The sequence below is a fragment of the Pelmatolapia mariae genome, linkage group LG2 (genome assembly GCF_036321145.2).
Source record: "Pelmatolapia mariae isolate MD_Pm_ZW linkage group LG2, Pm_UMD_F_2, whole genome shotgun sequence".
NCBI lineage: Eukaryota > Metazoa > Chordata > Actinopteri > Cichliformes > Cichlidae > Pelmatolapia > Pelmatolapia mariae.
The window spans coordinates 1261282-1289274 of NC_086228.1; the positions used below are offsets into that span (position 1 = coordinate 1261282).

Here is a 27993-nt window from a genome sequence, read left to right on the forward strand (position 1 = left end):
TTATGATCCAGTTGTGCCAAACGTCTATTTAACTGGCGTCGCCTTCAAACAAGGCGCCTCCTCTGCATCTTTGGTGGGAGAGACGAGGACACAAGGAGAGGAGTCAAGTACACAAAAGGCACGACATGCATCTTATCCCATCTGTTTTCACACTCTACTGGACTCTACTGGACTGCCTACCAGTTAAATAGTGCTTACCTGGTACGCTAATCAAGCGCGGCTGACTCGCTGCTCGTTTAACACACTCAGATGTTTTTGTCTTAAAGAAACGTTTGCAGTGCAAAGATGACGTGAAGCAGAGTTTTTTCTCCAAATAGAAATGCTCTTTATTGTAACTCCTGGTTAATCACTCACGTCACCATTCGTCTGTTACAGCAGCTGCATCCACAGAAGAAAACAACAGCAACTAGCATGAAGTCATTCAGTGGTTCAGTATGTACAGCAGCAGGGCGGCTGCTCGTCAGCGAGTCTGACCTCTGACCTCTGGGCTCGTATTTCTCAAACTGCCGGAGGTACAAATCCCAACACGCGTCTGACTCTTATAATGAGTCCAAAGAAAAACAAGGATAAAAATATGTTAAATAGTTTTTTTGGTTATTTTAATTCTTCAGGTCGTTCTGCTCGCCGTGAGGTGAGAAACACGAGTCCAAAGAAGAGAAACTCAAACCCGTAACTGCCAGCGTGTTTCAAAGAAAGCTAGAATAACATATGACATCATCATCCTGACATCACGCACGCAGCAGGTGAACGATCAGAGACGCTGACGGGAGCTGAAGCCGCCCCGCGAGTCTAAAGAACTCAAGAAAAACAGAAAAAACACTTCAAATGTACAAAAAAGAAAAACATGGAACAATCATGTGTCGTCACAGCAATCACTTCCTGTTTCTAACTACACAAACCAATCAGAGCGCGTCTGGGTGAACGGCGTCAGAATCATCCAGACAAAAGAAAAGTTAAAGAAAGAAAAGAGGAAATCATAAAGTGACCGATGCTCGCTCTGACACGTCTCACTTCTCCATCTGGTTTATCCTCAGTCTTTTATTTTATTGAGCCACAGATACAGGAAGCGGCGAGGCAAACGTGACGGCGGGTGATGCAGGAAGTGGCGGTGGTGATTTTTTCCAAAAAGTGATGCAGTGAGAGTGATCTGAGCTTAAACCTCACGCAGGGCGGAGCTGCTGAACTCGGACTTGAAGGAACAAACGAGCTGAGACGCGAACGCCTCGTTTTTACATGCTTATAATTATTATTATTGTTATTGTTACTTTATTAAAGGAAAAAAGGCCTTAAAGCTTTAAGAATAAAAGACTGTTTTGCAAAAATTAGTCAGAAACCTCCCAGAGCCCAGCGTGCTCAGTTCAAACTATGTGAAACTGAAGATCAGTAAAAAGACTCTGATGGACGCTAACAGCAGACGAGCAGCAGCTTCATAAAGTCCTGATTTAATGACGAGCTCGTGTTGCTGATGTGAACGAGCTGCAATCACAAGTTTTCCAACAAAAAAATCAACAAAAATCAAACCCGTCCAAGTCTCAGGTGGCGGCTCTCAGCGGACACAGGTGGAGGGGACCTGCTGCACCTGTCGGCCGTGATGATAACAGAGCTGAGCGTGACACTCCCGAGTTATCACTGGGTCTATGTTCCCACCCCCACCTGTGACCGCATCGAGGCGCTCTCTGACCACGCCCACCTGTGACCGCATCGAGGCGCTGTCTAACCACGCCCACCTCTGCTCCTTGGACGTCCTGCTCTGAAGTCTGACCCTCGGGCCTCTGGCGCTCTAAGCTGCGTAACAAACACAAATCAACTTTTCTTCAATGCAAAAACACGTGACAACAGGAATGATCCGACTTTACATTCCCCCCAAACTGCAGGAAGTTCAGGATCTGGTGTCTCTGAGACAGCTGAAGGTAAAGAGCTCTGCTCCTGCACTCACCTTTACCTGACCAGGTGGGCCAAAGCACAGCAGCAGATTTATGAAGTGGATGTTTATAACTCCACCAGATAACAGGCCACTGACCCTTTTCCATTTTTCACTCGTGTCTGTGACTCTGTTGCTCATACCGAGGCTGCAGCTAGCCCTGAGCTCTGGATAGCTTTTAGCTTTAGCCACTTTTCTTCTGTTAGCTTCCTGAAATGTTTCAGTCTCATTGGGTTTGTTGTTGGAACATTTTTGTGACTGACTTTGGTGAACTTTGCGTCCTCTCTCACTTCCATGCTAAAAACGCAGCATGTGGTCCGTGTTGGTGCGCGTCCATGTTTTTGTCTGTCCGGCCGGTCAGCGATCCGGGCCGAGCACGCGGTCCTCGGCCGCTCAGTCAGAGTGTTTCTAATTCAAGATTTTGAGCCTGAAATTCATTTTGGGTAAAACAGAGAGAGTCAGATCTGGTGAGGACGACGGGGAGCGAGGCAGACGGGGACACAGCACACGTCAGGACGTTGCAGCTCCATGCTAACAGTGCGACTGCTGGCACACAGTGACGGGGATGCTGCGTTTGGTCTCTGAGCTGTGGTTTAAGACAGAGTCATCGCCTCCACATGAAAGTCAGGTTAGTTAGTGAAGGTTCAACGAAGAACAGAGGACATGAGAGGTCAATCGCACGAATCCAGAAACATGTTTGATTTTTATTTGTTGCAGAACTTTGTGATTGCACCTCGTGGAGGGAGGAAATCACCTCTCTGGTTCAGACCTGCTGGCCTTGATTTACCAACACATTAAAAATGATTTGTATACCACCTTTAAATCCGGTCCTGAGTCCAGACTGCGCGGGTTTAACCACCTACAGCTGTGAAACATGCTGATATTCAGTGCAGCTGGTGGATGTTTCATTACATATATTTAACAAAGAGTGATGACGTCACACGTACGGAAGAGCTGAACTCGCTCGCCGTGTTCTCGTCAACATTCAGGATCTATTATTTCATTTTTAGTTAGACTCCATTAATAACAAACATGCCACTTTCTTTATGTAGGTTAAAAAATAGCTGCACATCATTTGGTCACTAAGCAACACTCGCAGACGCTGATTGGAGGAACCAGAGCCGTCAGAGCTCAGCCTGCGCTGCAAATGTCTCTCAGAAGTGTGTGTGTGTGTGTGTGTGTGTGTACCTGTTTAGATGTCTTTGTGAGGACAGAAAACCAGCATGTAACTATACTTGTGGAGACCAACAGCCTTTATGGGGACAAAGTGCCCGTCCCCGAGTTTAAAGGTGGTGTTAGTGTCAGGGTCACAGTTAGGTTATGGTTAGGCATTCATTTCTGATCGTTAGCATTATGTCAATTAGATGTCCTCACTAAGATATGAAAACGTGTGTGTGTGTGTGTGTGTGTGTGTGTGGCAGTGGCTTCTGCTGAACTAGAAAGAAAAAAAAACTGGGAGGAGACTGTTTCATCGCAGCCAGCGGAGGCTGTGGATCAACACATGATGAACGACCTTCGAAGCAACCGGAGCCAACGAGAGGAGAAGAAGAAAAGGACCGCCCTTTGAGCTTAAAGGGGGCTCCTGATTGGATAGTCTGTCCTCAAACTCAGTCAGTAAGAGCTCCCCAGCTGTGAGGTGACTGTCAGCTGTACTGGGGGTCGGGTTGGGTGTGTCTATTACTTTAAGAAATTCATTAAAGTCTCAAAGTTTGTATTATTAGGGGCGTGGCCTCTTTGGTTGACAGAAAACTGCAGTTCCTGTAATCGCCACTTGAGGCAGAAATGATTTGTTCCTTTTAGTCAGCTTACGGTCTTTAATTAGCAGCTTTTTAGTACTTTTTAGCCTCATGTTCTCATATGATGGGCAGAAAAATCAGTCACTGTGTTTCTTTATGAACTCAGTTCAAGCTGAGCTTTTATATTATTATTTAATGTCTTCTACTTTTTGTTTTTTAAGGTCAAATAAAATTGTCTAAAGACGGTTGTTATATTTTGTTGTGATTAAACAACATGTTGACATCATCAACTAAACCACGCTGGGTTAGTTTGTGCGCCGGCCGCAGGTTTAAGGAGGTCGTTCAGTCTGTCGTGACTGAAGTCGAGCGACTGCGATCAAACCGTCTGCTTGTTTTTCTCTTTGATGCTGGAAAGAAGTGCTGTCACTATGACATCATAGCTGGCTAAGCCAATAGGATTAATCCTTTGTATAAAGATTGTAACAGGTTTGTTTGTCAGTCCGAGAGCTGACTCGGAGTCAGCAGGAATGTTGGCCGGATGTCCGACTGTGGCTGGGATGCAGAGGTTCAGAGGGTCTTGTGAGAGCGCCGACCCGTCACGCACCGCCACAGACCGCAGACTCGTCCTCGTTCTGTGATGTATTATTTGTGCTCGCTCCGTCCTTCGTCGCTAACGTTCTGCAGATAAACGGTGACGTTAATGTGTGCAGCACTCGTGTTTCTCTGCAAACCTGAAGCCTCCTGAGGTGTCTACAAACTGAAGTGAGGGTGTCGGCTGATGATGACGCTCGGAGTCCGTTTGGTTCGGTGTCCCGCCGGCTGGAAGCGAGGGACTGTGGGGCGAGCAGCTTCAGAAGAGACAGACCTTTTTTTTCAGGTCGTTCCTCTTCCAGAGGGAGAGGCGGTCGAACTCCTCGACGGACATCCTGAAAACGCTGAAGAACTCCTCCTGAGAGAGGTGCCTCTGCAGGGCGAGAGACAGCCACAATCAGAGAGAGGGAGAGAGCGGGAACAAAGAAGTCACTTGTCATTTTTGTCATTTCACCCTGCACCGACCCCACGCTGCGTCTAAAACAACCCGACGCATTTTTCAAAGGTCGTCGAGCATCAAAGAGTTTATTAACGAGGCTTCCAAATATTAAATATGATTTCAGCGTTGTGGTCCTAAACAGCAGACGGACGATCATCTGAGAATATTTAAAGATAAGAGGAAGAAACATTCTCGCTCAGTCAATTTCAATAAATGTTTAATTAAATAAAACAGATTTTTCTGAGATGTGACGGCTCGCCCTGGACCCTGGATGACTCTGTCTGGTCTTGAGTGATGACGTATGAACCCTGCTTTGGTCCGAGCTACTCTGAGTTTATGAAGGCTGTTGTGTTTTTAACATGTTTTGTATCTTGTTCTATTTAATCTGAAACAGTCAGTGATTCTTCTCTCGGTTTTTATTACCGCTAATCATTTTAAAGCTCAGTTTTAAACCCTTCTGCTGTAACTGCAGCCCAGCCCATGCAGCAGTATATTAATGACTAACCTCGTATTGTGGATGGATTATCTCAGTTGTTCTCCTGACTGAAGTTTGGTCCGGTTACAGCATCCTGCCATGCGATTGCATTTGTCCCTAACCATCAGGAACCCTCACGTTAACTTTTATCGAGTGGAAAAAGGTTAGCGTTCATCCTCCAGCTTCACTGTGTTTATGCTATGCTAACATAGCTGTGTCGCTAGTGATCACGTAGCACATCATTATATACCAGCTAGCCCAACTTCAGTAACCCTACAAACGTCACTGCTGTTTAGTTTTCTGTCTTCATTTATGTTGGAAGTGATAGCAGAGCTGTACGTTTAATTTGTTTCACAAATCTCTCAGTCAGAACATGCTATATCATGCTTAGATGGAAGCTAGCGAGCTAACTTCCTGCTAACCTCTAACTCCGTTAAATGTAATAAATCCTGTTTTCATGGATGTTAAACTTAATTGTTACACCTGGTAAAGCAGCAACGCTGATCATTTTATTACGGATGAAAGACAGTTCGTTTGACTTTGGGACCTGAAGCGGAGTTTGGACCTGGAAACAGCTGATGACATCAGACTAAAAGACCGGATATCAATAACGATGTGGTTTGATATCAGAACAGGTTCAGCAGCTCGAGTCGTACCAACAGAGACTTGGTCTGAGGAACACTTATTTGTTTGTCACTTTTTTACCTCCAGCCGTGTCCGATCCACACCGGGGGGCAGTTTGCTGCGTCCTCTGTGAGTCACCACCAGCACCTCGTAGGGATAAACCTGCATGCAGACACGCAGAGGAGACGTGACGTGAAAACCACATTGTCCTCGTGTCCCGCTGAGGGGACGAAACAGCCTCACACATTTATCTGCTCGCTGCACCCGAGTTCAGACTCCGTGTGGAAACAGGACATGTTTAATACATCTGCCCTGCTCATTCCATATTCTTAGTCTATAAGGGCAGCTTTGCATGAGTGACAGTTCATAATAATCCTTCTTTATCTCACACTGACCCTCAGAGATACCCTCTATGACATCATAAAGATCCAACAGTAGAAGAACTGGGCCAAACTGTGTTTACAGCAGCCTGAGCTTCGGCAGCTCTACTTTCTGTACCTTGTGCTCCAGCATGCTGGGGAGAGAGTTCCCTCTGTCCATCCTCGAGTCCCCGTTCTGACACAAAAACAAACACTATGATGAACACCGGCGCCAATTATTCATCAGGAGTTTCTGCAAACAAGGTTAAAATAATGGAAAGTGTACCTGAAGCCCTGCAGAGACACAAAGAGACACAAACAGTTTCATTATTTTCTGTTACGAGTTCACTGATGCAGGAAAAAAGTCGAGTCTGAGAATGGACGTTTTGTGTTTAATTTTCAGCACAAAATGCTAAAATACTTCACAGGTGTAGTTTTACAGGTGTACAACTACACCTGTAAAATACTGAACCTGAGCTTTAATGACGGACGTTTGTACCTGCAGCGGGTTTCTCCGAGGAGCTGAACTCGGCCGAGCGCAGCTGCAAACAAACACAAACAGGTTGGTGTCTTCACTCGACTTCGTTGTCAAACCTCAGAGCGAGCGTGCAGATACTCACCCTGGACAGGCCGCTCTTAGAGGACGCTGGGAAATACACGGACCTGGAGGCGTTGGACCCTGCAGAGCAGAGGGGAGGGGCTGTGAGGGGGAAAGGAAACGCTACACAACATGTGCGTCAGTCCTTCCACCTGGAGATGTTTTGTTCTGAAAGGTTCCGACAGTCACCTGTGACCAGGTGACATCACTTCCTGTTTCCACGACGTATCGTGATGCCTTCACTGAAATCTGAACCCGAAACACTAAAACTGCAGTTTTTCAATTTGCACCAAAAGTTACAACAACTGATAAACTTTTAAAATGTTTTGCTGTTTAGAAAATTTACTTCTTGTTCACTTTACTTTCTTAAAAGTGACGCTCATAAAATAAGAAGAATTTCAGGTTCAGACACTTTTACTAACACCGCTTAGAAATCCTTCAACTTTGCAAATTTTCTTTGTATTAAATGATATTTTTGTGTTTTTGTGACATCTTTGTCACCATGAGTGACTGTTGGTCTCCACAAAGTAGTGGTAGAATAGTTATGTTAAGCTATAAAGTTTATGTCGTGCATATTTTCCACAACCATACGCATAATCGCATACTGTGTATTATCTTACTTATTTTATATTTGTTTGTATTTTATTTGTATTTTTTGTATTTTCCTTCTGAAATCTGTACCTAACGCAAAAAATGTCAAGCGTAAGTGAGTGTGTGTGTGTGTGTGTGTGTGTGTGTGTGTGTGTGTGTACCGGCGTTGTGGCTGCGCTCCGGTAAAGAGCGTGTTTTCCTCCTCAGAGGCGCTGCAGACTTCTCCAGCTCCTCCTTCAGGATGATTTTGCCCAGATTGGACTGAATCTGACACGAGACAGAAACAGAAGACGACTTGTAAAAAGCATAATAATATATTAACTAAATGGCCTGCATTTGTATAGCGCTTTACTTAATCCCAATGGACCCTAAAGCACTTTACACTACATTCAGTCATCCACACATTCACACACTGGTGATGGCAAGCTACATTGTAGCCACAGCTGCCCTGGGGCGCACTGACAGAGGCGAGGCTGCCGGACACTGGCGCCACCGGGCCCTCTGACCACCACCAGTAGGCAACGGGTGAAGTGTCTTGCCCAAGGACACAACGACCAAGACTGTCGGAGCCGGGGCTCGAACCGGCAACCTTCCGATTACAAGACGAACTGCCAACTCTTGAGCCACGATCGCCCCGTAATCCTAAGTATTCAGAATACGTTACTCTCATTGAGTAACGTAACAGAATATGTTACAGAATACATTTTGGGGCATGTAATCTGTAATCTGTAGATTTTAAAAGTAACCTTCCCAACATCTGCACATGTTTCTAGAAAGACAATAATAATGAAAAATGCATCGAGCAGTTTCACGCAGGGATCGTTTTCCTTCCACCAAAGCAGACCCTTCAGCAGCGAGCTACCATGCAATAAGAGCTGAGGAGGACCAAACATCAACCTCAAGGTCTGAAGAATCACGCCGCAGCTCCTCTGGTGTCCAGCAGGGGCAGCAGTGAGTCGTCCCAGAGACTCCCATGTTAAACATGTTCACAGCCTGATACACAGACTGTTCTGTCTCTGTGGGGAATTTCCTCCTTTATAACAGCTGTTTATAACTCACCTGTTTAAATCCTATTAAGGCTTAAAGTGTGAGGGGCGTGGCCTGTTTGACTGACAGGTGAATGGTGACACAGGTGACTGTAGCTGCTAGCTGTCTGCTAAGCTTCACCTGAACCTGTGTTTTAATGACGTCATGTGACCAATAACATGGCTGCTGTGAGGTCACAGCAGACTGAGCTCAGCTGAGCTGGGAGAAATTCAAGGATTTGACTGATTAGCAGGTCTGTGTTTGACTCCGCCCTCCAGCTTCTCGTGGTCACATCTCGTTTTTAAAAAGGCGAAAGAGGAGCCAACGTTAGACAGCAAAATGCAAAGTGCCCAGAATAATGGCTCGTGTTGTTGTTCAACTTTTGTATACAGTCTGTGGGACGTGCAGAGTGACACAGCTGGCTCCTACAGAGCTGACTCTGCAAACAGATGTTTCTGACGGAGCTGAAGTGCTCTTCAGGAAAAACCTGTGGCTTTTATTTTGAAATGAGCCGTGCCTCTAAAGGATAAACACGACAGTGAAAGCACATTTAAAGCACTCTGACTGTTTAACCCGTGCACAGATTATCTCTGCACACATTCAGATCTCCATGATGAAGTCAGTGTTTTCAGTCTCCCACAAACCAAACAGCAGCTGACGCAGCAGCAGTCCTCATGCTTTATTCATCGGACTGTGAGAGTTTTTAAAAGCAGCTTCTTGGATGTGAATATTTGCCGTTTCCTGCTTTTCTGACAGCGAGCGTGATTTTTGGTGATTCCTGACCAACATTCAAACTGCTGCAGCTCATCTGCACCTGCAGCTGGCTCCGGGTCTCCCACCTTGTTCAGCTCTTGTTTCTGAAGCTTTCTGAGTCCCCACAGCTCATCATCCAGCTCTCCATCCTCCTCCTCCTCCTCGACTTTCTGCTCCTTCCTCTTCCATTCCTTTTCTGCTGAGAGGAGAGGAGTTAAGGAAAGGAGAGAAGAAGAGAGGAGACAAGGGAACGGTGAGATGAATACGTGACAAGAAGCAGGAATAATCAGGATTTAAAGCCAGACGTGATTTTTAGAAAACCTGGAAAATCCCACTTTCCTAATGAACTGTAAATGTAGCACAATGATCAGAGTGTGTGTATGTATGCACTTGTTTAAACATCATTGTGAGGACCAGAAGGACTAAATGCTGACGAGTCTAAAGCATGTTTGAGGCTCAAAGTGTGGTTTAGTGTCAGAGTTACAGTTGGGCCAGAGTGAGCAGCTAGCATCGTGTCAGTTAGATGTCCTCACTAAGATATGAAAACACGAGCGTGTGTGTGTGTGTGTGTGTTTGGGTCGTACCAATCACGGCCAGCGAGGGGGGGCAGGGCCAGTAGTCGGTCTCGATCTTGGAGGGCTGGTTCGGGTCTGGAGGCTGAGCTGCAGGAAACTTTGAAGACTCGATGATCAAATCCTCGATGTGTTTCCCCTGAGGGACCGAAGAGGACGACACATCTGCGCACACACACCCACACACACACACACACATGCACACAGTGCATGTTAAAGCAGATTAAACAGTGAAAGGAGGCGTGCTGTTTACGGGCTGACCCACATTCACTCGCTCTGTTTTCATCATGTTCAGCGATAAATTTATTGCAGCTTTTATTCTGAAATCGATTTGAACCTCAGCGACTCACCCTGTTTGTAGATGGGAGGCTTCTTGTAGATGTTGGTACCATTTTCTGAAAACAATAAAATCACATGTGTAACATTTGTGCTCGTCTTTGCTTGCTAAACAATAATTACTGGTTTACAGAGTGAACATGAGCTCCAGAGGACGGCACATCTGGGACTTGTTGCACTTCTTGGGTCTGACTGAGTTTCAGGTGCAGATCTTTTCGTTGGTTAATGACGTGTGGTCCAAGTATCACAACACACCTGACTGGTGGTGCATGTACGGTGCAAACTGGAGCCAGGGCAGCACAGTGGGACATAGAAAACTCCAGATGTGGACCAAACGTCATCAGCATCTGGAAGCGGTCTATGTGCACAAACTCTAATTCAGTTTCACTGCTCACAAATCAACTAATAATCCCAAAAGTTGTCTTTTCTGGTCCTGACATTAGCAGCTAACACGTCTCAGACGTGGATGCTGTGCTGACGATACACTGAAGCTCATCTGGGAATCTCTGAATTTCTCATTGTAGCCCCTCCCACAGGGGTGTCGACATTGTTTACACAGGTAAACACACGTGTTTGAAGAAACAAGCCACCTGATGGAGATGCTTTTGCTAACTGGGTGAAAACCTAGCTGATGGAGCTACATCTGCACCCTTCAGTACTGTTCTCCACAGTCAGTGTGGTGAGTCTGTTTACCTGGCCTGTGGAAATGCTGCACGGTGCTCTTCACGGTACCAGACGAGTGCGTGTTGGGTGTGGTTGGTGTGTTTGGCGTTGATGGGGTGTGTGTGCTGTGGGTTCTGGTGCTCGGGATGGTGGAACCAGGCGAGGACCCTCCAGGTGATCGGCTCTCGAGCCACTCCCTTGTCTCCTTGGACAGATTCTGGAAACACAGAGGACGGTATTTTAAAAACGTGTCAGTGGAGAAATGTGAAGGCAGAGCCGATGATCTTCCTCAGAACCTTCTAATGAACATGCAGGGCGTCCCCATGAGGACTTTCTAAGACATGATGCCAACTGCATGAACACGAACCGACCATCAAAGCAAGACCTCCTGCATTACTACCATCACTTAATGGTCCTCAATCAGAATTAGAGGCCTCTTGAACCTTTACAGAGTAAACCTTGGTCGTCCCTCATTAACCAAAGAACCTCCTTTAGTGTTAGTAGAAACACCTAAGAGACCTTTAGGATCTCCTGATTGATAACTACAGCCTAAGTAATCTGAGTATGCCTGGAAGGATGCCGTCCGAACCGATTACTGCAGCCTTGTAAGCCTCAAACAACGAACTTCACACACATCATCCCTAAAATGTTTTAAAGGTTGTTTAGAAGCTGAAACCTGTAAAAGAAGCATCAAACCTTCTCAGTCACCACTGGGATGTCCTCGCTGACATCATCATTTCTGAGGTTCCACCATGTTCCTGACTAAAACCTCTTTAAACATGCCAACAGAACCACATTAATGTTGAGATGCTTCAGTGTGCTGCAGAAAACAGAGTCAGGATCACTTTCACAGAAGCTGGTCTGAGACAACAACAGGACGATGTGTCAGTGTGCTAATAATAACCCATCACACAGTTACACGCCCACAAAGCGTCTGAGATCTGCTTCTGTCATAAGATCCTATATTGTCTGCATTTCCATAACATCTCACTTTCATTGTAGGGCTCTGATCTGACCTTTGACCTCATCACTAGTGCTTGTTTTATTGGTTTTTCTGCTGAGGTCTCTGCAGGGCTCTGAGTGTAAACAGGAAGAAACTAAGATAAACTATATGATGATATGTAAAGAAAGAATGGGGGGGGCTTACCTCTGGGGAGGGAGGAGGAGAGATGGAGCGAGGAGACAAGGACCTCTGGGGAGAAAAGAGCAAAAATAGATGAAACGCTTGAAGCTAAAAATAGATTTAGAGAACGAAGACGAAGCTCCACAAACACACAAACTCTGCTTCTGACACTGAAGTTGTTTCTTTTTTTTAAACGATTGCACCAAATGTAAATTCTAGAGGATTACGTTGCAATTTACACTTTGACCTGAAGGTGGCAGTGTTCTTTACACCCAGCGATTAAATCCAGACACAGAAATGCGTCTGTTTGCCTCGTTGTCACGGTAACGAGATGTGAAGCATCAGGATTAATCAGAGAAGCATTTGTTTAGAGTAAAGGAAGAGTTGGATGATGACAGCAGTGCAGACGAAGACCTGAAGCTCCGAAATCAGATTCCTTAAAAGAATTCTGTCTTTGCACTTAAACAGCGGCCACAAGGCTCCCAGCTGGGGGCGCATTTAGGTAAATGTGCATTTATATGCAGATGAAGTCTCCTCCTTTGGCTGGCTCTGCTGTTAAAAACAAACGGGAGCTTTTTCAGGGGAGACTCTGACCTGTGCAGTCTGAATGTCCTCAGGTGCTGTGACGACAGCTGCAGCAAAGCAAACGTGTGTCATGACACAAAGTTTTGACTTTGTGCAGAATCAGCTTCAGCTGCGAGGCTCATCATTGCCCAGCAGAGCTTAAAAAGTGCTTTTTGTTTGTTTCAGTCATCAGTCTGCAGTAACCACAAGACTGTGACTGAAATCATTGATTGCTGTGCTGGAAAGTCAAAAACACGAGTGAACAGACCTGAAAACAACCGAAAACCCACAAAACAGATGAAAGAAGGTGCAGCACACAAAACACAAAAAGCACTCTGACACACAATCTCTCTTTGTCTGACTCAATCTGCACCACAAAATACAATCGCACAAACACACACTCACAAACACACAGACACACACACACACTCACAGACACACACACTGGGCTCAGCTGTTTTCATGAGCTGTCAGCTCTCTAAGCAGCAGATTGATGTCCGTGTTTGCAGCCAGACGCAGAGCTAACCAACCGACTGTCAGAGCAGCGACCTGCTGCCACGCCGTCTGGTTTCCACGACTCCGGCTCTGTGCTGAGCTACAAAGGTCCCAGAAGCACCGAGAAGAAACTATGGAACAACAGGACTTTACAAACTGCCCGAGCCTGTAGATGCTAAATGCTTCTGTAGTTTCCTGTGAACAAATCTAATCTAATCATCTGATCACACGCTGCATTATAAGGACAGTGAAACCAGCAGGATCTGCACTTTGCTTCGTTTTTAGTAAATTTGCACCATTTAAATAACTCAAAGTTAAATAATAGCTTCTACATACGCCTGCTCATTCAGAATTAAGACTTTTAATCTGTCTCAGTCGTCTCTGAGCTGCATGTCGGAGCCATGCTGCCTGTGAAGTCAAACCAGCAACCAAAAGATGCACTAAGAGGACATCTGAGATTTAGTATCTGTAGCTGTGAAGAAGAAAGAGTCACGACGACTAAACAATGATACGACCACCGCCTGCTCCAGAGTCTCCTCCTGTCAGTCCCACCGGCTGCAGTTCACCTAGGGGGCGCTCACAAGACGGTCCTCACTAAAAAGGAGTGAATGAAGCTCAACGGCTAAAATAATCATTAAGACAAAAAACAACAATAAATAATTTTGCCTTGTTTTGTTTTACACATCCAGCATCAGTGATGTGCTTCAGTTTTACAGGATGATATTAAGATCTGACTGTATTTAAACGCCTGCTTTGAAACAATAACTCCAGCAGACATGCAGAAGACGCAGCTGACTGTGGTGGTTGGCTGGGAAATGGTTTGAGGTGCAGTGACGTTAGAACACGCTAATAATGACAAACTGGAGCTATCGGCTCCACCTCTTCAGCTGAAACAGGATAATATTAGAGAACATGTTTCCAGGCCAGAGCTCCACACGGTGCCTCATCTAAACAGCGCCCCCATCAGGCAGGACGTCCAGAGAGCACCAGTGTAACCGTCAGCAGGAATCTCTAAACTACGAGTGGAGGGAGACGTCACCTCCAGAGGACTGTAGCTGTAGTGCGGCTGGTAGATCATCAGATCGGGTCTCTCGATGTCCAGGATGGCTTTGTCTCTCGGTAAGGCTGCCAAGTCCTTATAGCCGATAACCCCGTCCTCCACTCTGGCCTGGGGAGGGGGGGAGATTACAGATTATTACCTCCAGATTAATCTGAAGGGTACGAGAGCGCGATCACGGTGTGTTTATCTCACCACGATGGCAGCAGCAGGGGATCCTGGGACGCTGGTGCCTCTGAGCGACAACACACTCCCCGGGGACGTCTGCGCCAGCTGCTGCTAACACACACACACACACACACACGTTTGTACTTGTGTCTTTGTGAGGACTATTACTGCCTCTTACCCAGAGCCTAACTTGAACCTTTCCTTCCTAAAGAGCAGGAGAAACGTCCTCACTCTTCTGCTTCTTCTGTCAGGTTTATTATTTCCAAGCTCGAATTTAAAAGTTCTGTAACTTTATTTGTTAAATTAAAAAACCACCCCAGATATAAATTTGGCCAATCTTCCCTTCAGCATCGCCTCCTCGTGCACCTCTGGACTTCAACACCAAACATCGACTTATCTTTAAGCTGACACGCTTCTCATGTGGAGGAACATCGTTATTGAACCACCAGGAGGATGCTTGTTGGTTTTTATTGTTGAGCATCGTGATCATTCAGCAGAAACATCGTCACCAAACTGAATGAGAGACACCCCCCCCACCCACCCACCACTGACAACTATCAGCAAAAGAAACGTGTGGTTTACCTTGGGCATCATCCTGACTACTGATTGGTCAGTTCCTGAAGGAGACACACACAAAACATGATGTTAAATAAAGAATAACAACTCAGAAGTTTCAGTATGACAAAGAAGGAGAGGCGGAGAAGCCAGAAAGAGTGAGGCATCATGGGAAACTTTCCACCAACCTTTCTCACATCAGCACGTGTAACAGCTGCTCTGGTCCACACATGAAACATGAATCTGACAATAATCTCCTTTTTTGTTTTCTTACTGTGTGCTGATGTGCATCAGTGCTTCTGTCTGTGATAGAAAGGCCGACACTGAGCAGAAGCTCGCGCTGATACGAACAGTAAATAACCCCCGGCGTGGGGAACGCCTCCACGTGTCAGGGCTGTGAGACGAATATAAAAACCATACGAGGGCACGAGATTCACACCTCTGAATGTTTTTATCGTGTCTTATTTGTGACCCTGTGGATCGTGTCATACGAATCCTTCTTTATCCTGTCCTGGGCCTTGGTGCATCCCTCATCCTCCGGCTAAAATGAGACACCTCCCAATTTCCAGAAAGCCTGCAGAGGGGCTCATCATCTAATGATTAAGCCTTATAAATCAGGGAAATGCAGAAAAAGATGCTTTAAAGAAACAAACATGGCTCTGAAAGTCATTCAGAGTCATTGCTCGCCAGCCGTTATCTGTTTAACAGCAGCCTTCACAGAGCATGTGCAGGACACCGCTGTGCTACAGCTGCTAGGCTAGGCTAGGCTGACCACGCCCAGGGCCTCTGCACTGAGATCACAAATGAAATGAGCTCTAAATGACAGCGTGCTGTCAGATTACTGAGTGGACACTCAGCGCTCTGCAGCAGCTGCAGGGTTTCCAGGCCTGTATTGTCTGACGTGGCCGACGGACACAAAGGGATTATTCCAGAGTCCACAGCTTTGTCACACACACACAAACACATGAGCGAGGAAACCTGGGTAACAAGCGGTCAGCCAGCAGAGTGTGTGTGTGTGTGTGTGTGTGTGTGTGTGGTTACCTCAGGGAGATAAAGGGATCATGTCTGTTCGTCTTCGGGTCTCTTCAGCACCTGAAACACAAACAGAGGTGACGCTGGGACAAACTCATGAACATAATATTAATACTTCATCTCCAAACTCAAACACAGACTTTATTTTTTACTGGTTCTCACCAATAAAATCAGATGCAGCAGGAAACGTAATGGTGTAAACTGTAAACAGTGAGACTTATTTATAAATCTGTAAATTAACACACATGAAGTTCTCAGATTGAATAATAACAAAAAGTTTGTTTTAAATAAATATTCTTAATCTTTATCAACAGTTTCAAAACTGTAAAATTACATTTTTGTCAACATTTACTAGAGATGGACCGATCCGATATTACGTATCGGTATCGGTCCGATACTGACCTAAATTACTGGATCGGATATCGGAGAGAAATAAAAAATGTAATCCGATCCATTAAATATCAAAAAACACCTCACAAAACTTGCGACATGGCGTAACTCGGCTCATAACCGTAGCACGTCGGAGCAGTGTGCTCACGTGATCGAGCGGCTGTGAGTATTTGTAGCCTCGCTACCAATCCGGCATTTCATCTCCGAGGAAGTTATCCCAGAGAGAAGTAAAGCAAGTGTGTAAGTTCATCTCTGAATGTTTGTAAAGCATTCCCACATTAAGCTTAATAACCGATATATGGAGCGACTGCCTCTCTCTCTCTCTCTCCCTCTCCTGCTACTTCAATCGTGAAACTGATTAATGATCAGCTGATTGGCTTTTCTGTCGCGAGTCCGTCTCTCTTCTTTGTTTTTGGCCCACTTTGCACCAGAAAGAGGAAACCAGCGGCTGAACAACAGCAGCACGTTTAACCTTGATAAGCTGTTGTTAGAATTTATTTAATATTACTTTCTACACCAGGATCCTTTGCTAACTGTGCAGGGGCGGATCTAGCAAAGTTTAGCCAGGGGGGCCGATAGGGCATGAACAGGGAAAAGGGGGCACAAAGACATACTTTTCTTTCTTATTCTCATTTAAAATGTCTAGCTTTTAATAAATAATTATCTGAATCTTACACCCAAAGTTTTAATCTGATGTAAAATGTATAGAAGTCCATTACTGTATATAGTAACTGTTAAGTCTAATATACCCTAGTAAGCTACAGTACTTTTTCCTTTGGGAAGATACCATCTGTGAATTCTGCAATTCTGTTGAAGAAAGACATTGAATCTATTTAATTATTCTTGAAAAATAATTTATTTCTGTGCATTTTTTTCACACTGCATCAAATAAAAGTTGATTACGTCGATTAAGCATCATGAGGTGGAGGGTGGGGGGTGGTTCCCTATTTTCTTTTGCTGGGAGTTTGCAACCCTATTAGGTTGCTTAATATTTCTCTAAGTACTCTTTAAAATACCAGAATAGGGAGGATGGAGTAGGTTTAAGTTTATTAGATTGATCAGTGTTTCTGAACTATGAAATATTTTGGGTGCAGTGTATTTTTTACATACAGGTATAACAGAATAGCTTTAGTGTTGTTGTTTATTTAAACTTGAGTATAAACTTATACAAAATGCAGCAAGATATTAAAAAACAGTTTTATTGATTAAAAAACACACTATATCGGATTCATATCGGTATCGGCAGATATCCAAATTTATGATATCAGTATCGGTATCGGACATAAAAAAGTGGTATCGTGCCATCTCTAACATTTACTCAGTTTGTCACTAATTACATCAGACATGATTCAGACTTTCACATTTCTAAATCATCTCTGAAGAAGTTTCTGGAAGTTTTCACGTCCTCTACCCGGAGTGGAAAAACATGTCCATCATCTTTATGTGTTTGTTGTTGGAAGCATTCCCATATTTGAAAGCTGGTGTTCAGTTGGAGCACAGAGCGTCCGCCCTGCTGGGTCTTCATCTGTTCTCTCAGCTTCCACAGGGCTCCATATTAGGACCACCGCACTTCTCTACATGTACAAATGACCTTTTCGATCATTTATCAAAAGCTGCATTTTATTTTTACCTATATATATATTTTTTTATTTTTTTATTTTTTTAAATATCCTTCAGAGTTGAAAATCCTCTGATGTTGTTCTGTCCCATTAAACTCAGCTTCAGTTGGGTTTAAAGCTCAATATTTTACAAAAGTTTGTCAGAACAGAATCAGGTAAAAAGAGCTTTTCCAGACGCTGCCCTGGTTCCTGGGATAATCCACAGCAGTGTTGACGATGGAGGATTTGAAGCCCGTTTTAAGCCCACGTCGCGGTCGGTGTGACCATCCAGATGTTGTGCTCATTATTTGTGTCTCCACGTTACAACATGTATAATATGTATAACTGTTAGAGTGCTGCTGCACTCTTGGCTGCGTCTCTGTTGAAAGCAGGTTTTTGATGTGAACGAGACTTTGAGCTGAATCAATAAAGACGTATCATGTATCTCTATGATGTGATTCACAGATTCTGTTCAGACAGGGCGATCTCTGACCCATCCTCCCTCCCAGTATTGATCTCTGCTGGTGTCCAGTATCACTGATGATGATGAATAACTAACGTGTTAACAGGCGAATGACCAGCAGGAGACAGACGGTCAGAGGGAGAGGAAACCTCCACCAGCTCGTTGGCAACTTTTTGTCTCCTAAAATGTCAGAAAATATTTTTAAAAAATGGCGGTTATCATTTCCATCAGCACAACGAAACATCTGGCTGACGTTTGTTTCAGCTGTTAAATATCAGATTTACTGACTGCACACTTTTGAGTTTTATAAATCTCAATATGAAGCAGAGTGAAACCAGGCAGGGACCTCTGGGCCTGAATGAAGCTAACGCTGGAGCATCAAATCCTGCAGTTCCTCCAGCATCCAGCAGGGGCAGCAGTGAGTCAGTCCCATAGACTCATGTTAAAACTTTACAGCAGAAACAAACATGTTTACAGCCGGATACACAAACTGTTTGTCTCTGTGGACAGTTTCCTCCTTCATGACACCTGTTTGACTCACCTGTTTAAATCGTACTGAGGCTTAAAGTTTGGGGCGTGGCCTCTTTGGCTGACAGGCGGCTGTAGCTGCTAGCTGTCTGCTAGCTTCACCTGAACTGGACCTCTGGACCGTGTTTGTGCTGTTGGAGCCTTTTGGAGCTTTTTAATGACATTATGTGACCAATAATATGGCTGCTAACAGAGCGTCCAGGAAGGCGGAGCTCCGGTTCCTTTGACATAAATTCTAGGATTTTCATCGGATGTTGCTGTTTAGAGGGTATCTGAGTCTGTGCGATGCTCCCATTCAAAGCTGGATGCAGTTTGATAACCAAGCTGTTGCTTGTTGTTCACTCTCTGACCTTCATTTATTGAAAAGCAAATTCAAGGCAAGAAAGAGATCAGTGTCTGTCTCTGGAGAGAGTTTAATTACAGTCGAGGGCTCCTGGTGATCAATACTGTGATCAATAAGGTGGAGGAGTCAGGTATCAGCTCAATCAGTGTGTGCCGATCACTGTGATGGATCACCTCTGTAATAAACTGACAGACACGTCAGACCAGCAACAATTTAAAGATCTTTATTAAAAAACATCAACTTACATGTTCGATTTCTGCCGATTTCCTTCTCAGGACCACGAATCCATCAGATCAGCGTCTCCTGGAACAAAACCAAAGATGTGATTTCAGAAGAAGCAGCAGAAACAAGAGAGAACGAGACAAATGAGCCTGAGAGCTCCGAGGACGGAGAACGGACAGCCTCCTTCAGATTCACGTGTTTGCAGCAGACAGGTGAGTGCGGGCCTGACGGGCAGGTGAGGGGCTAAAAATAGAAATGCAGCCAGTTCATGTGTGACCCATCATTGGGGGAAAAGTCCTCCGAATATGTGAATGGACCTCTGAGCAGAGGCGGAGCTTCATGCTGAGGCTCTGCGTCTATTTTCAGACTCACGTTGTGTCGTTGCTAAGCGATGATGCGGGCAGGTGATGAACTTGGAAACGAAATCCTCGAAGACGGCCCGCTGTCCTACCGTGGGTGCAGACAGCGAACACAGCCTCCTGCGGGCTGAGGGGGAGTTTGTTTTGCTCTGTAGGTCTGCCGGGACACACGGGAGATAACTCAGAGGAATGCTGGGAGATATCTAGGGGTTGCTAGGTTACCACACATGGCCGTCCAATCGTCTGGCACAAATGTGGGAGAGAGAAACAAAGAGAGATGCTGCACCGACGTGGACCGCCCACCATCGGACCACCGTGACACAGCAGGGGTCACGGCCTCAGGTAAACCCCACCCGGCCGCTCTGCCTGAGAGCTTAAATCAAACTAAGTTCCTGCAGAGAGTCCAAGAAAACCGCCTCCTGCATCTGTTTGTCTTTACTTTCCTTCATCTGGATGGAAAACACGACGAGAGGAAGGGGAGCACACGCTCCACAGCTCAGCTGTATCCACAGATACGAACGTTAGCTGTCCTCTCATCAACATCAGCGACCTGAGCGGGCCGCCGCAGGACTGTGAGCTGGTGCTAAATGTGGCGGTGTCCGAGCTGTGAGACGCCTCGAAGCAACGAGGCAACAGAAGAATTCAGACTGTGTAGGAAAACTTCTGTTTATCTTACTGAGGACTTTTAGGTGTCCAGCAGTCCATGAATGCAGCACAGAGCAGCAAACCGGCTCACATAAAAGATGCTGTCGACACAAATGGCAGGTTTAGATGTGCATCAGAGGACCGCTTGTTCTCCGGGGCCCAGTGTGTTTGTAATAAGCCGGTGACCGGCACTAACGACCCCCTTTAGAGAAATTAGCCCAATAATTTACATCCAAACACAAAGAGTCAGAGAAGAAGAGACGACCGCTGAGGAGGTCAGCGAGCCGGTGACTTTGTTTCTGTTTCCAGACAAATCGCTCGTCCTTAAACGTCTGCAGAGCGCGAGAAAGAAGAAACCAGTGCACAGAAGCTCATCTGTAATATTTAATGGATTAAATAGTTTCTACAGCATCTCTTTATGTCACTGGAGCCATTTTTAAGCCCAGAGCTGCAGAGGACCGTCTCAGTGATGCTAATTATTAATGACCTCATGGTTCTTAATGACTGTTCATACAGCCAGGACCAGAAACATGTGGACACTGAAGGCTGCAGTTTGACATACGTGTGTTTAACATGAACACAGGTATGAATCCAACACCTTTCAGTGTGGACTCTGCGTTGGTTCTCCGGCTTCCTCCATCAGAATCCTGCATTTCTGTTGTTGGTGTTATAGAGAAAGCATATTCTTATGAAGGCACGTGACGCCCTCACCTGCTGCTCAAACCTGTTTGAGAGTTGTGGCCAATCAATAGAAATGTGGCTTAAAGGGAGAGGAGCTAAAACAGCTTGTTTCAGACAGAAATAAACAACAAACACATCCACCAACTACAAACAACTCAAAGGAACTACTTCCTGTCTGAACTTTTAAGGCAATGACACAAAAATTGTGTAAAAGAACCACATGAAGAGTCCCATGCATTTGGTGCACAAAACAATCCAGTCAAAAGCTGCAGTTTCAGAGCCGACAACCGACGACCCTCCTCGTGTCGAGTCGTGATGCAGGAAGTGGGTCAGACACTGAAAAGTGCCGAGTCACAGCTTCACGGTCCTCAAACATCCACTGAGCTCTCAGCGAAAGAAGCCGGACTCTAAACGTCAGCAGATACACCAACTCATCTAACAGAGAAGAAAAGACGTGTTTAAAGAAAATTCAGAGACTGAGCAGCAACTTCAGGGCTAAAGAATGAAACCAACACTGAAGCACCAAAACCTGCAGTTCCTCTGACATCCAGCAGGGGCAGCAGCGAGTCAGTCCCATAGACTCCCATGTTAAACAGCCTGATACACAGACTGATCTCTGTGGGGAATTTCCTCCTTTATAGCAGCTGTTTTTATTACTCACATTACTTTTAATGACACTGCTCGACCAATAACACGGCTGCTGCGAGGTCACTGTCGTCTGCTCCACAACGACTCATCCAGGAGCTCACAGAAGAACCCAGAACTCCATCTGAAGACCTGCAGGCCTCGCTCGGCTCAGCTAAGGTCAGAGGTCGTGATTCAACAATAACAAAGAGACGGAGCAAAAACATAAAGGCTCACATCTGCTGAAGAAACATCTGGATGGGACAAGAACGAGCGCGGGTGTGGATAACAGCTCACTGTCACTACGCACTGAGGAGGCTGCTGATTGGCCGAGAATCTGAAAGTAAAGTTTCACAAAACCACAAAACAGTGAAAGCAGCTGTGTGTGTCTGTGTGTGTGTTTGTGTGTCTGTGTGTGTGTGTCTGTGTCTGTGTGTGTGTCTGTGTGTGTGTGTCTGTGTGTGTGTGTGTCTGTGTGTGTGTCTGTGTGTGTGTGTCTGTCTGTGTGTGTCTGTGTGTGTGTCTGTCTGTGTGTGTCTGTCTGTGTGTGTCTGTGTCTGTGTGTGTGTCTGTGTGCGTGTGCGTCTGTGTGTGTGTGTGTCTGTGTGTGTGTGTGTGTCTGTCTGTGTGTGTGTGTGTGTGTGTGTCTGTGTGTGTGTGTGTGTCTGTGTGTGTGTGTGTCTGTGTGTGTGTGTGTGTCTGTGTGTGTGTGTCTGTGTGTGTCTGTGTGTCTGTCTGTGTGTCTGTGTGTGTGTGTGTGTGTGTGTGTGTCTGTCTGTGTGTCTGTGTCTGTGTGTGTGTGTGTGTGTGTGTGTCTGTGTGTGTGTGTCTGTGTGTGTCTGTGTGTGTGTGTCTGTGTGTCTGTGTGTGTGTGTGTGTGTGTGTGTGTGTGTGTGTCTGTCTGTCTGTCTGTCTGTCTGTGTGTGTGTGTGTGTGTGTGTGTGTGTCTGTCTGTGTGTGTGTGTGTCTGTGTGTGTGTGTGTCTGTGTGTGTGTGTCTGTGTGTGTGCTGGCAGCGTCTTATCTCCGCTCACAGAGACGTGACCACACCCAGCCTGTCATCGTTTACGTAACGGCTGCTGTCATTGGCTGATGCGGATGACATCACTGTGTCTGTGGCGTGTTTGCTCTGACAGGAAGTTCAAACGTTTCTTTATTTCCAGCAGAAGAAGAGATGAAATCAGCTGTTTTTGTTGCGTCTTCACGTCAAAGTCTGGATTCATTTTTCTGATAAACGAATAAAACCAAACAGGAAACGCTGGTTTTTACGGCGCCCCGCCAGCGGCTGTCTCGCCTCCGATCCTCGTGAGGTTTCTGAGGCGAAGATTTGACCCTCTGCCCCGAACAGACCCAGACTCATCCTTCCTTCTTCCCTTTCCTATTCCCTTCTTCATTTCATGGCTTCCTTTCCTTGCTTCCTTGTCTCCTATTTCCCTCTTGTCCCATCTTCTTCTTGTTTGTTGTCAAATCTCTACTATTCATGCTTCCTTTTTATTTCCTACATCCTTTCTCCCTTCTCCAACATTTTGTTTTTGTCCCTTTCCTTCTTTCCTTGCTTCATATCCTTTACTTATTCCCTACCTCCTCCTTTCATCCTTTCTTCTATCAGATCTATTCGTGTCTTTATGCAGGCTCTGTCCTTCCTTCCTTAATTGCTTCCTTGCTGGTGTCCTTCTCTCGCTACCTTCCTCCCTCCTTTCCTTTTAATCTCTTCCTTAAAGTTTTCTATTTCCTTTCCAAACTTCTGTTTCGTTCGTTATGTCTCTCATTCTTTCCTTACCCCCTTTCCTTGTCACCTTCAATTTTCTTTTTTCCTACCCTGTTCCCTCTCTCCTTCTTTGATTCTTTAACTGTTTTCTTCCCTCTCTACACTCTTATTTCCTTCCTTGTCACCTTTATCCATTTCCTACCTCCTTCCTTTCTTTTCCTTTGCCCTGCTTATCTCCCTTCCTCTCCATGCTTCCTGTTTCCATCCGTCCTGTCCTAGTTTCCTTTCCTTTAACATTAACTCGTTCCTTCTGTCCTTCTCTCTGGCTGTTTTAAGGAAGCCGTATTTTATTTGATCATGTGACAGGTTTGATTTGTAGCTGTGTGGAATAAAAACAGGTCACTGTGAAGCGTCGGGGTCCGAGGGTCTGATAGAGGAGAACGTGTTGTTCTGAAGCTCGTCCGGCTGCAGGATATCAGCCGACACTTAAAATTCCTGCAGCCTAAAGGCCTGCAGCTCCGCCCCCTGCCTCATCCTCACAGCATCGACAGCCCCCCCTCGCCTCCTCGGCCCCCTGCTGCACTCGCAGATAAGAGCCGAGGCCTCCGTCGTGGTATTAAAGGACCAGGCTGCACTTTTACAACCCGGGGATTAAACTGGAGCCCAGAACACCACAACACGTCCCTGAAGTCACGTTAGGCGTCAGGAGCCCCGCCCCCTGACTCAGACCCTCAGAGGGTGACAGCTGGAAGCTGCTGCTTCACAGAAACACACAGAGCTGCACGATTCAGTACATACTACAGTAACACAATCAGACAAGCTCCCGGGAGCGAGCGCTCGGTGAGAGTAGGAACAAAAAACTCCCTCTAACAGGAAGAAACCTTGAGCACGCTCAGGGAGGGGCGGGGCCATCTGCTGTGACAGGTTCAGGGTCACGCTGCACACCTAACCTGCTCTGATCTGAGGTCAGAGGTCAGGTACAAAACCAGCTCTGACTGACCAATCAGATCTCTGGAAAATCGAAGGCTCCCTCAGACCTCAGCGCGCTGACAGTGACAGTTCTGCAGTGTTTGTCTACACTCAAGGCGACGGCCTCACACCGCGAAGCAACGAGAAGACAATGAATCAAACTCCTCACCATCACTGCACAGACCGGCGTCCAGCGTCTCCGCGGCAGACGCAGAGGAGGAGCTGAAGCTGCAACACAAACCTTCAGATCAGAGCGAACGCAGCCGTTAGCTCACAGCTGCACCTCCAGCAGGTTCCTGTAGGCGCTGCAGCACAGCCCCAAACTTTCTATTGTATAACATGAGTGAAGATGACTCATGTGTCCAGAAATAGAGAAGAAGAGCGCCCACGCAGCACGGCGAGGCGTTCAGGGACTCTACGAGCATACGGGACGCCTCTGAGGACTCCACAGATGAGTGTGCACCTCTGAATATGTGAAAGATTTACAGACGCAGATGATTTTCCACCAAGAGCCCAAAAACCACGACAGCAGGAGAATGTGTTAACTGCACGAGACACACGAGCAGCCACGCTCAGCGCACACACGGCCGTGTATGATTGAAACACAGCCAGCTTCCACTGTGTGTGTTCAGGAGGGTCTGTAAGCATCAGTCGGATGATGTTCTCGATCTGATGACACCTGATCAGAGCTGCTGCTGGTTACTGCAGCATCCTGTCCCTCTGTGGTGAGACTGACGTCTGCAGAATCAGGACAAAAACGCCAAAACAACCTGAAGTTTGACACAAACTGAAGCTCTGAGATTTAAATCTGCTGAAGCTGCTCAGCAACATTCACAGCATAAAGTTAGAAATGTTGGAGCATCAGAGAAACAACCAAACTGGCTGAAAAGCAGCATTCAGATGATTTTAATTGTGTTTAGATTCATATGCAAAAGGAAACATGTCAGCTGAAGGACGCTGGAAGCTTCTTCAGAGCAGCCTGAATCTCTGCACATGTGACATCAGAGACACCAGGTGACATCAGGTTTGAACCCTGACAGAAACTCTGACATATGAATGATTTTCACTGACAGGAGCTATGAAACACTGATGGTGCCTGAACTCAAAATAAACAAAAGGTTATTCTTCATGTTTCACTTTTAAACCAATCAGAATCCAGCCTGCACATCACATGCAGTCATCACAGTCGGGCCATGTGCTGTTGTTTCTTTGGAGCTCTACAAAGACCACGTCATGTTATTGCTTACCCAGAATCCTTCACTCCATGTAGCCAAAGACTTGCGTAAACAGACAAGCCGTGAATGAACCTTCCCCACGCCCACTGACCCTGATGATCACGCTGAGACAGCAAACACGAGCGCTCGGATTTCAGGCGCGTGCAAAACACCTCAATCCCCAAACATCACTTTAACTCAGAGCTTCAAACATCAGGTTTGATGCTCCTCACGAAGTCCTCAGGTCTGCACATACACACACACACACACACACACACACACGCACATACACACACATACACGCACATACACACACATACGCACACACACGCACATACACACACGCACGCACACACACATGCACATACGCACGCACACACACATGCACATACGCACACACACACACACACATGCACACACACATACACACGCACACACGCGCACACACACACATGCACACACACATGCACACACGCATGCACACACACGCATGTACACACACGCACACACACGCATGTACACACACGCACACACACACGCATGTACACACACGCACACACACACGCACACACGCACACACACACGCACGCACACACACACACACACACACACACACACACACACACACACACAGTGTTTTCCAGCTCTCTCAGGACTGCAGGCTCATCATTCACAGCAGCACAGAGAGCTGATGCAGTTTACAGCACACACTCTGTTCAGGGAGGGCCGGACATGTCAGAGCGCTGTGACCTCTGACCTTTAACCTCACTACTGCCAGATTCTGCATCACACACACAGTTAAAAAAGCTCAGATTTTAAACAAGTCGCTTCAAATCCATCCATCTGTTTTCCTGTTGTTTCCATGACAACGCCTCTTTCCCACACCTCTGCTGAGGTCACGTGATCAAACAGTCATCCATCATCGTTCTGCACATGAACAGACGCAGGGACACTCCACCTCCACAATCAAACGCACCTCCTCAGGTCTGTCCTCTGTCTCACAGACTGTACATAAAAGATGGACATAGCTAAGGCGAGGTCACCAATTGGTTGCATGTTGAAGCCTTACTGTTAGCGTTTTGTAGTTGCCATGGTGATTTCTTAGAGACCAGGCTGTGTAAACACAGATGAATATGAATATGTGCTCAGAGGCTGAAGGAGGCCGATCGCTGTGTTCTTACTGCACAAACAGACACACGAGCCATCGAGCGTAAAAACAGATTGAAATGTGGACAGAGAGACATGGAGGGAGGTAAAGGTACAGCCAGAAACAGAAAGACATGCAGGGACAGAGAGAGATAAACTGAGATACTGTGTGGGGTGACCTCACTGACAGATTTATAAAGACCGAGACAGAATCTGGGTTTGACGATAAAGAAGAAGAGAAATCACAAGAGATAAAAACTGAGATAAAGGAGCGACATAAACCGATCAGGATCAATCAAGAGAAACTAATAGAAGCTGAGATCCAGAGAGCAAACCACAGGAATGAGACCGGACATGCAGAGAAATCCAGCTGGACAAGATTACAGGAAGCAACAGAAGAAATACAAGACGAGACAAACCGAGGTCAGGAGACACGGAGACAGAACAAAGATAAAGAGACGTGAATAAACCAAAACCAGTGGAAACAAACCAGCAGAAGTGAGAAATCCCGGAGACATAAATCAGAGAAACGAATAGAAACACTTTTGAGTCTCTGGTGAGAAGAAAGTTCCAGAAGCTCAGAGAGGAGAAGACAGGGACGTGTGGAGGACTTCAGGGTGGAGGCCGGCCGGTGGAGTGATGCTGGATGAGGAGGAGTGTTACATAAACCCTCCTCCCTCCTCCTCCTCTCCTCCGCGTGCTCACTCTTCAGCAGCCTCTTACATAATTTCACACCGTCATCATCATCATCATCATCAGTATTCATCATCCTGACTTTAAAGATAACTGAACACCGGGAGGAGCTTGCCTCTGTGTCCGGCGGAGGCGCACCGCAGCCCGGCGTGATCAGCGGATGCTCCCCCGGACAAGGTCGACCTCAACCGGCGAGAGAGCTGGCCAACGTCCCGCTAAAAACTCCGCATTTTAACCCAACAGCATCCGCCTGAGCTCTGAGAGCGACTCGGACTCTCAGGATCAGCTTCATGCTGAGGCTGAAACAGCTGCTGCTCAGGAGGAAGCACTGAAACTCCCACGATCACAGTGTGTAACTCGTCACAGCAAGCACGAAGGTGAGTCTTACCTGCGAGCGTCAGCGCTGCTGGTCAGAAACATCCAGCAGCTCGTCACCACCTGCTCTGGGTGATAGCGGCACTGCGCCTCTCACTATCTCTGCCCACTACCCCTCTATGTCTCTCTACCACTCTCTCTCTCTCTGGACTGGTCCATTCACAGCAGCGGGGGGGTTAAACATGACGCTGCAACATGCCTGTGCAGGGGCGTATCCAGCGTTTTTAGAGCGAGGTGGCACAAAGCAGAGCCAACCTGTGTGTGTGTGTGTGTGTACCTGTTTAGACATATTTGTGGGGACCACATAATGGAATGTTACCATACTTGTGTATAGTAATGTTACCCGTCCCCACGTGTT

General features: G+C 46.3%; 1 protein-coding gene across 5 annotated transcripts; it reads right to left on the reverse strand.

Moving 5' to 3' along the window:
• Nucleotides 1-282: 282 nt before the first annotated feature.
• On the reverse strand, nucleotides 283-27886 carry LOC134638884 (dematin-like). Of its 5 annotated transcripts, XM_063489858.2 has the most exons (17): nucleotides 21769-22021; nucleotides 19246-19303; nucleotides 15688-15738; nucleotides 14674-14708; nucleotides 14119-14202; nucleotides 13906-14034; nucleotides 11832-11876; nucleotides 10715-10901; nucleotides 10036-10080; nucleotides 9698-9850; nucleotides 9200-9309; nucleotides 7496-7601; nucleotides 6766-6824; nucleotides 6637-6687; nucleotides 6285-6341; nucleotides 5868-5948; nucleotides 283-4621 (listed from the first exon to the last, which is right to left on the reverse strand). In XM_063489858.2, the coding sequence occupies exons 4-17, from the start codon at nucleotides 14683-14685 to the stop codon at nucleotides 4508-4510; spliced, it is 1233 nt and encodes a 410-aa protein (XP_063345928.1). In that variant the 5' UTR covers nucleotides 14686-14708; nucleotides 15688-15738; nucleotides 19246-19303; nucleotides 21769-22021; the 3' UTR covers nucleotides 283-4507. The 5 variants fall into 5 exon arrangements, with proteins under 5 accessions (XP_063345928.1, XP_063345895.1, XP_063345918.1 ...); XM_063489825.1 differs by lacking the exons at nucleotides 283-4621; nucleotides 5868-5948; nucleotides 6285-6341; nucleotides 21769-22021 and adding an exon at nucleotides 27649-27886 and having other exon boundaries at nucleotides 6594-6687; nucleotides 9200-9312; XM_063489848.1 differs by lacking the exons at nucleotides 283-4621; nucleotides 5868-5948; nucleotides 6285-6341; nucleotides 21769-22021 and adding an exon at nucleotides 27649-27880 and having other exon boundaries at nucleotides 6594-6687; nucleotides 9200-9312; nucleotides 14119-14199.
• Between the last annotated feature and the right edge of the window lie 107 nt (nucleotides 27887-27993).

Coding starts and splice junctions, on each gene's coding strand:
- LOC134638884 (XM_063489858.2), bottom strand. Junction 9,851..10,035: donor GCCTCCCATCTACAAACAGG/GTGAGTCGCTGA, acceptor GTGTGTGCGCAG/ATGTGTCGTCCTCTTCGGTC. Junction 6,688..6,765: donor CTAAGAGCGGCCTGTCCAGG/GTGAGTATCTGC, acceptor GTTTGTTTGCAG/CTGCGCTCGGCCGAGTTCAG.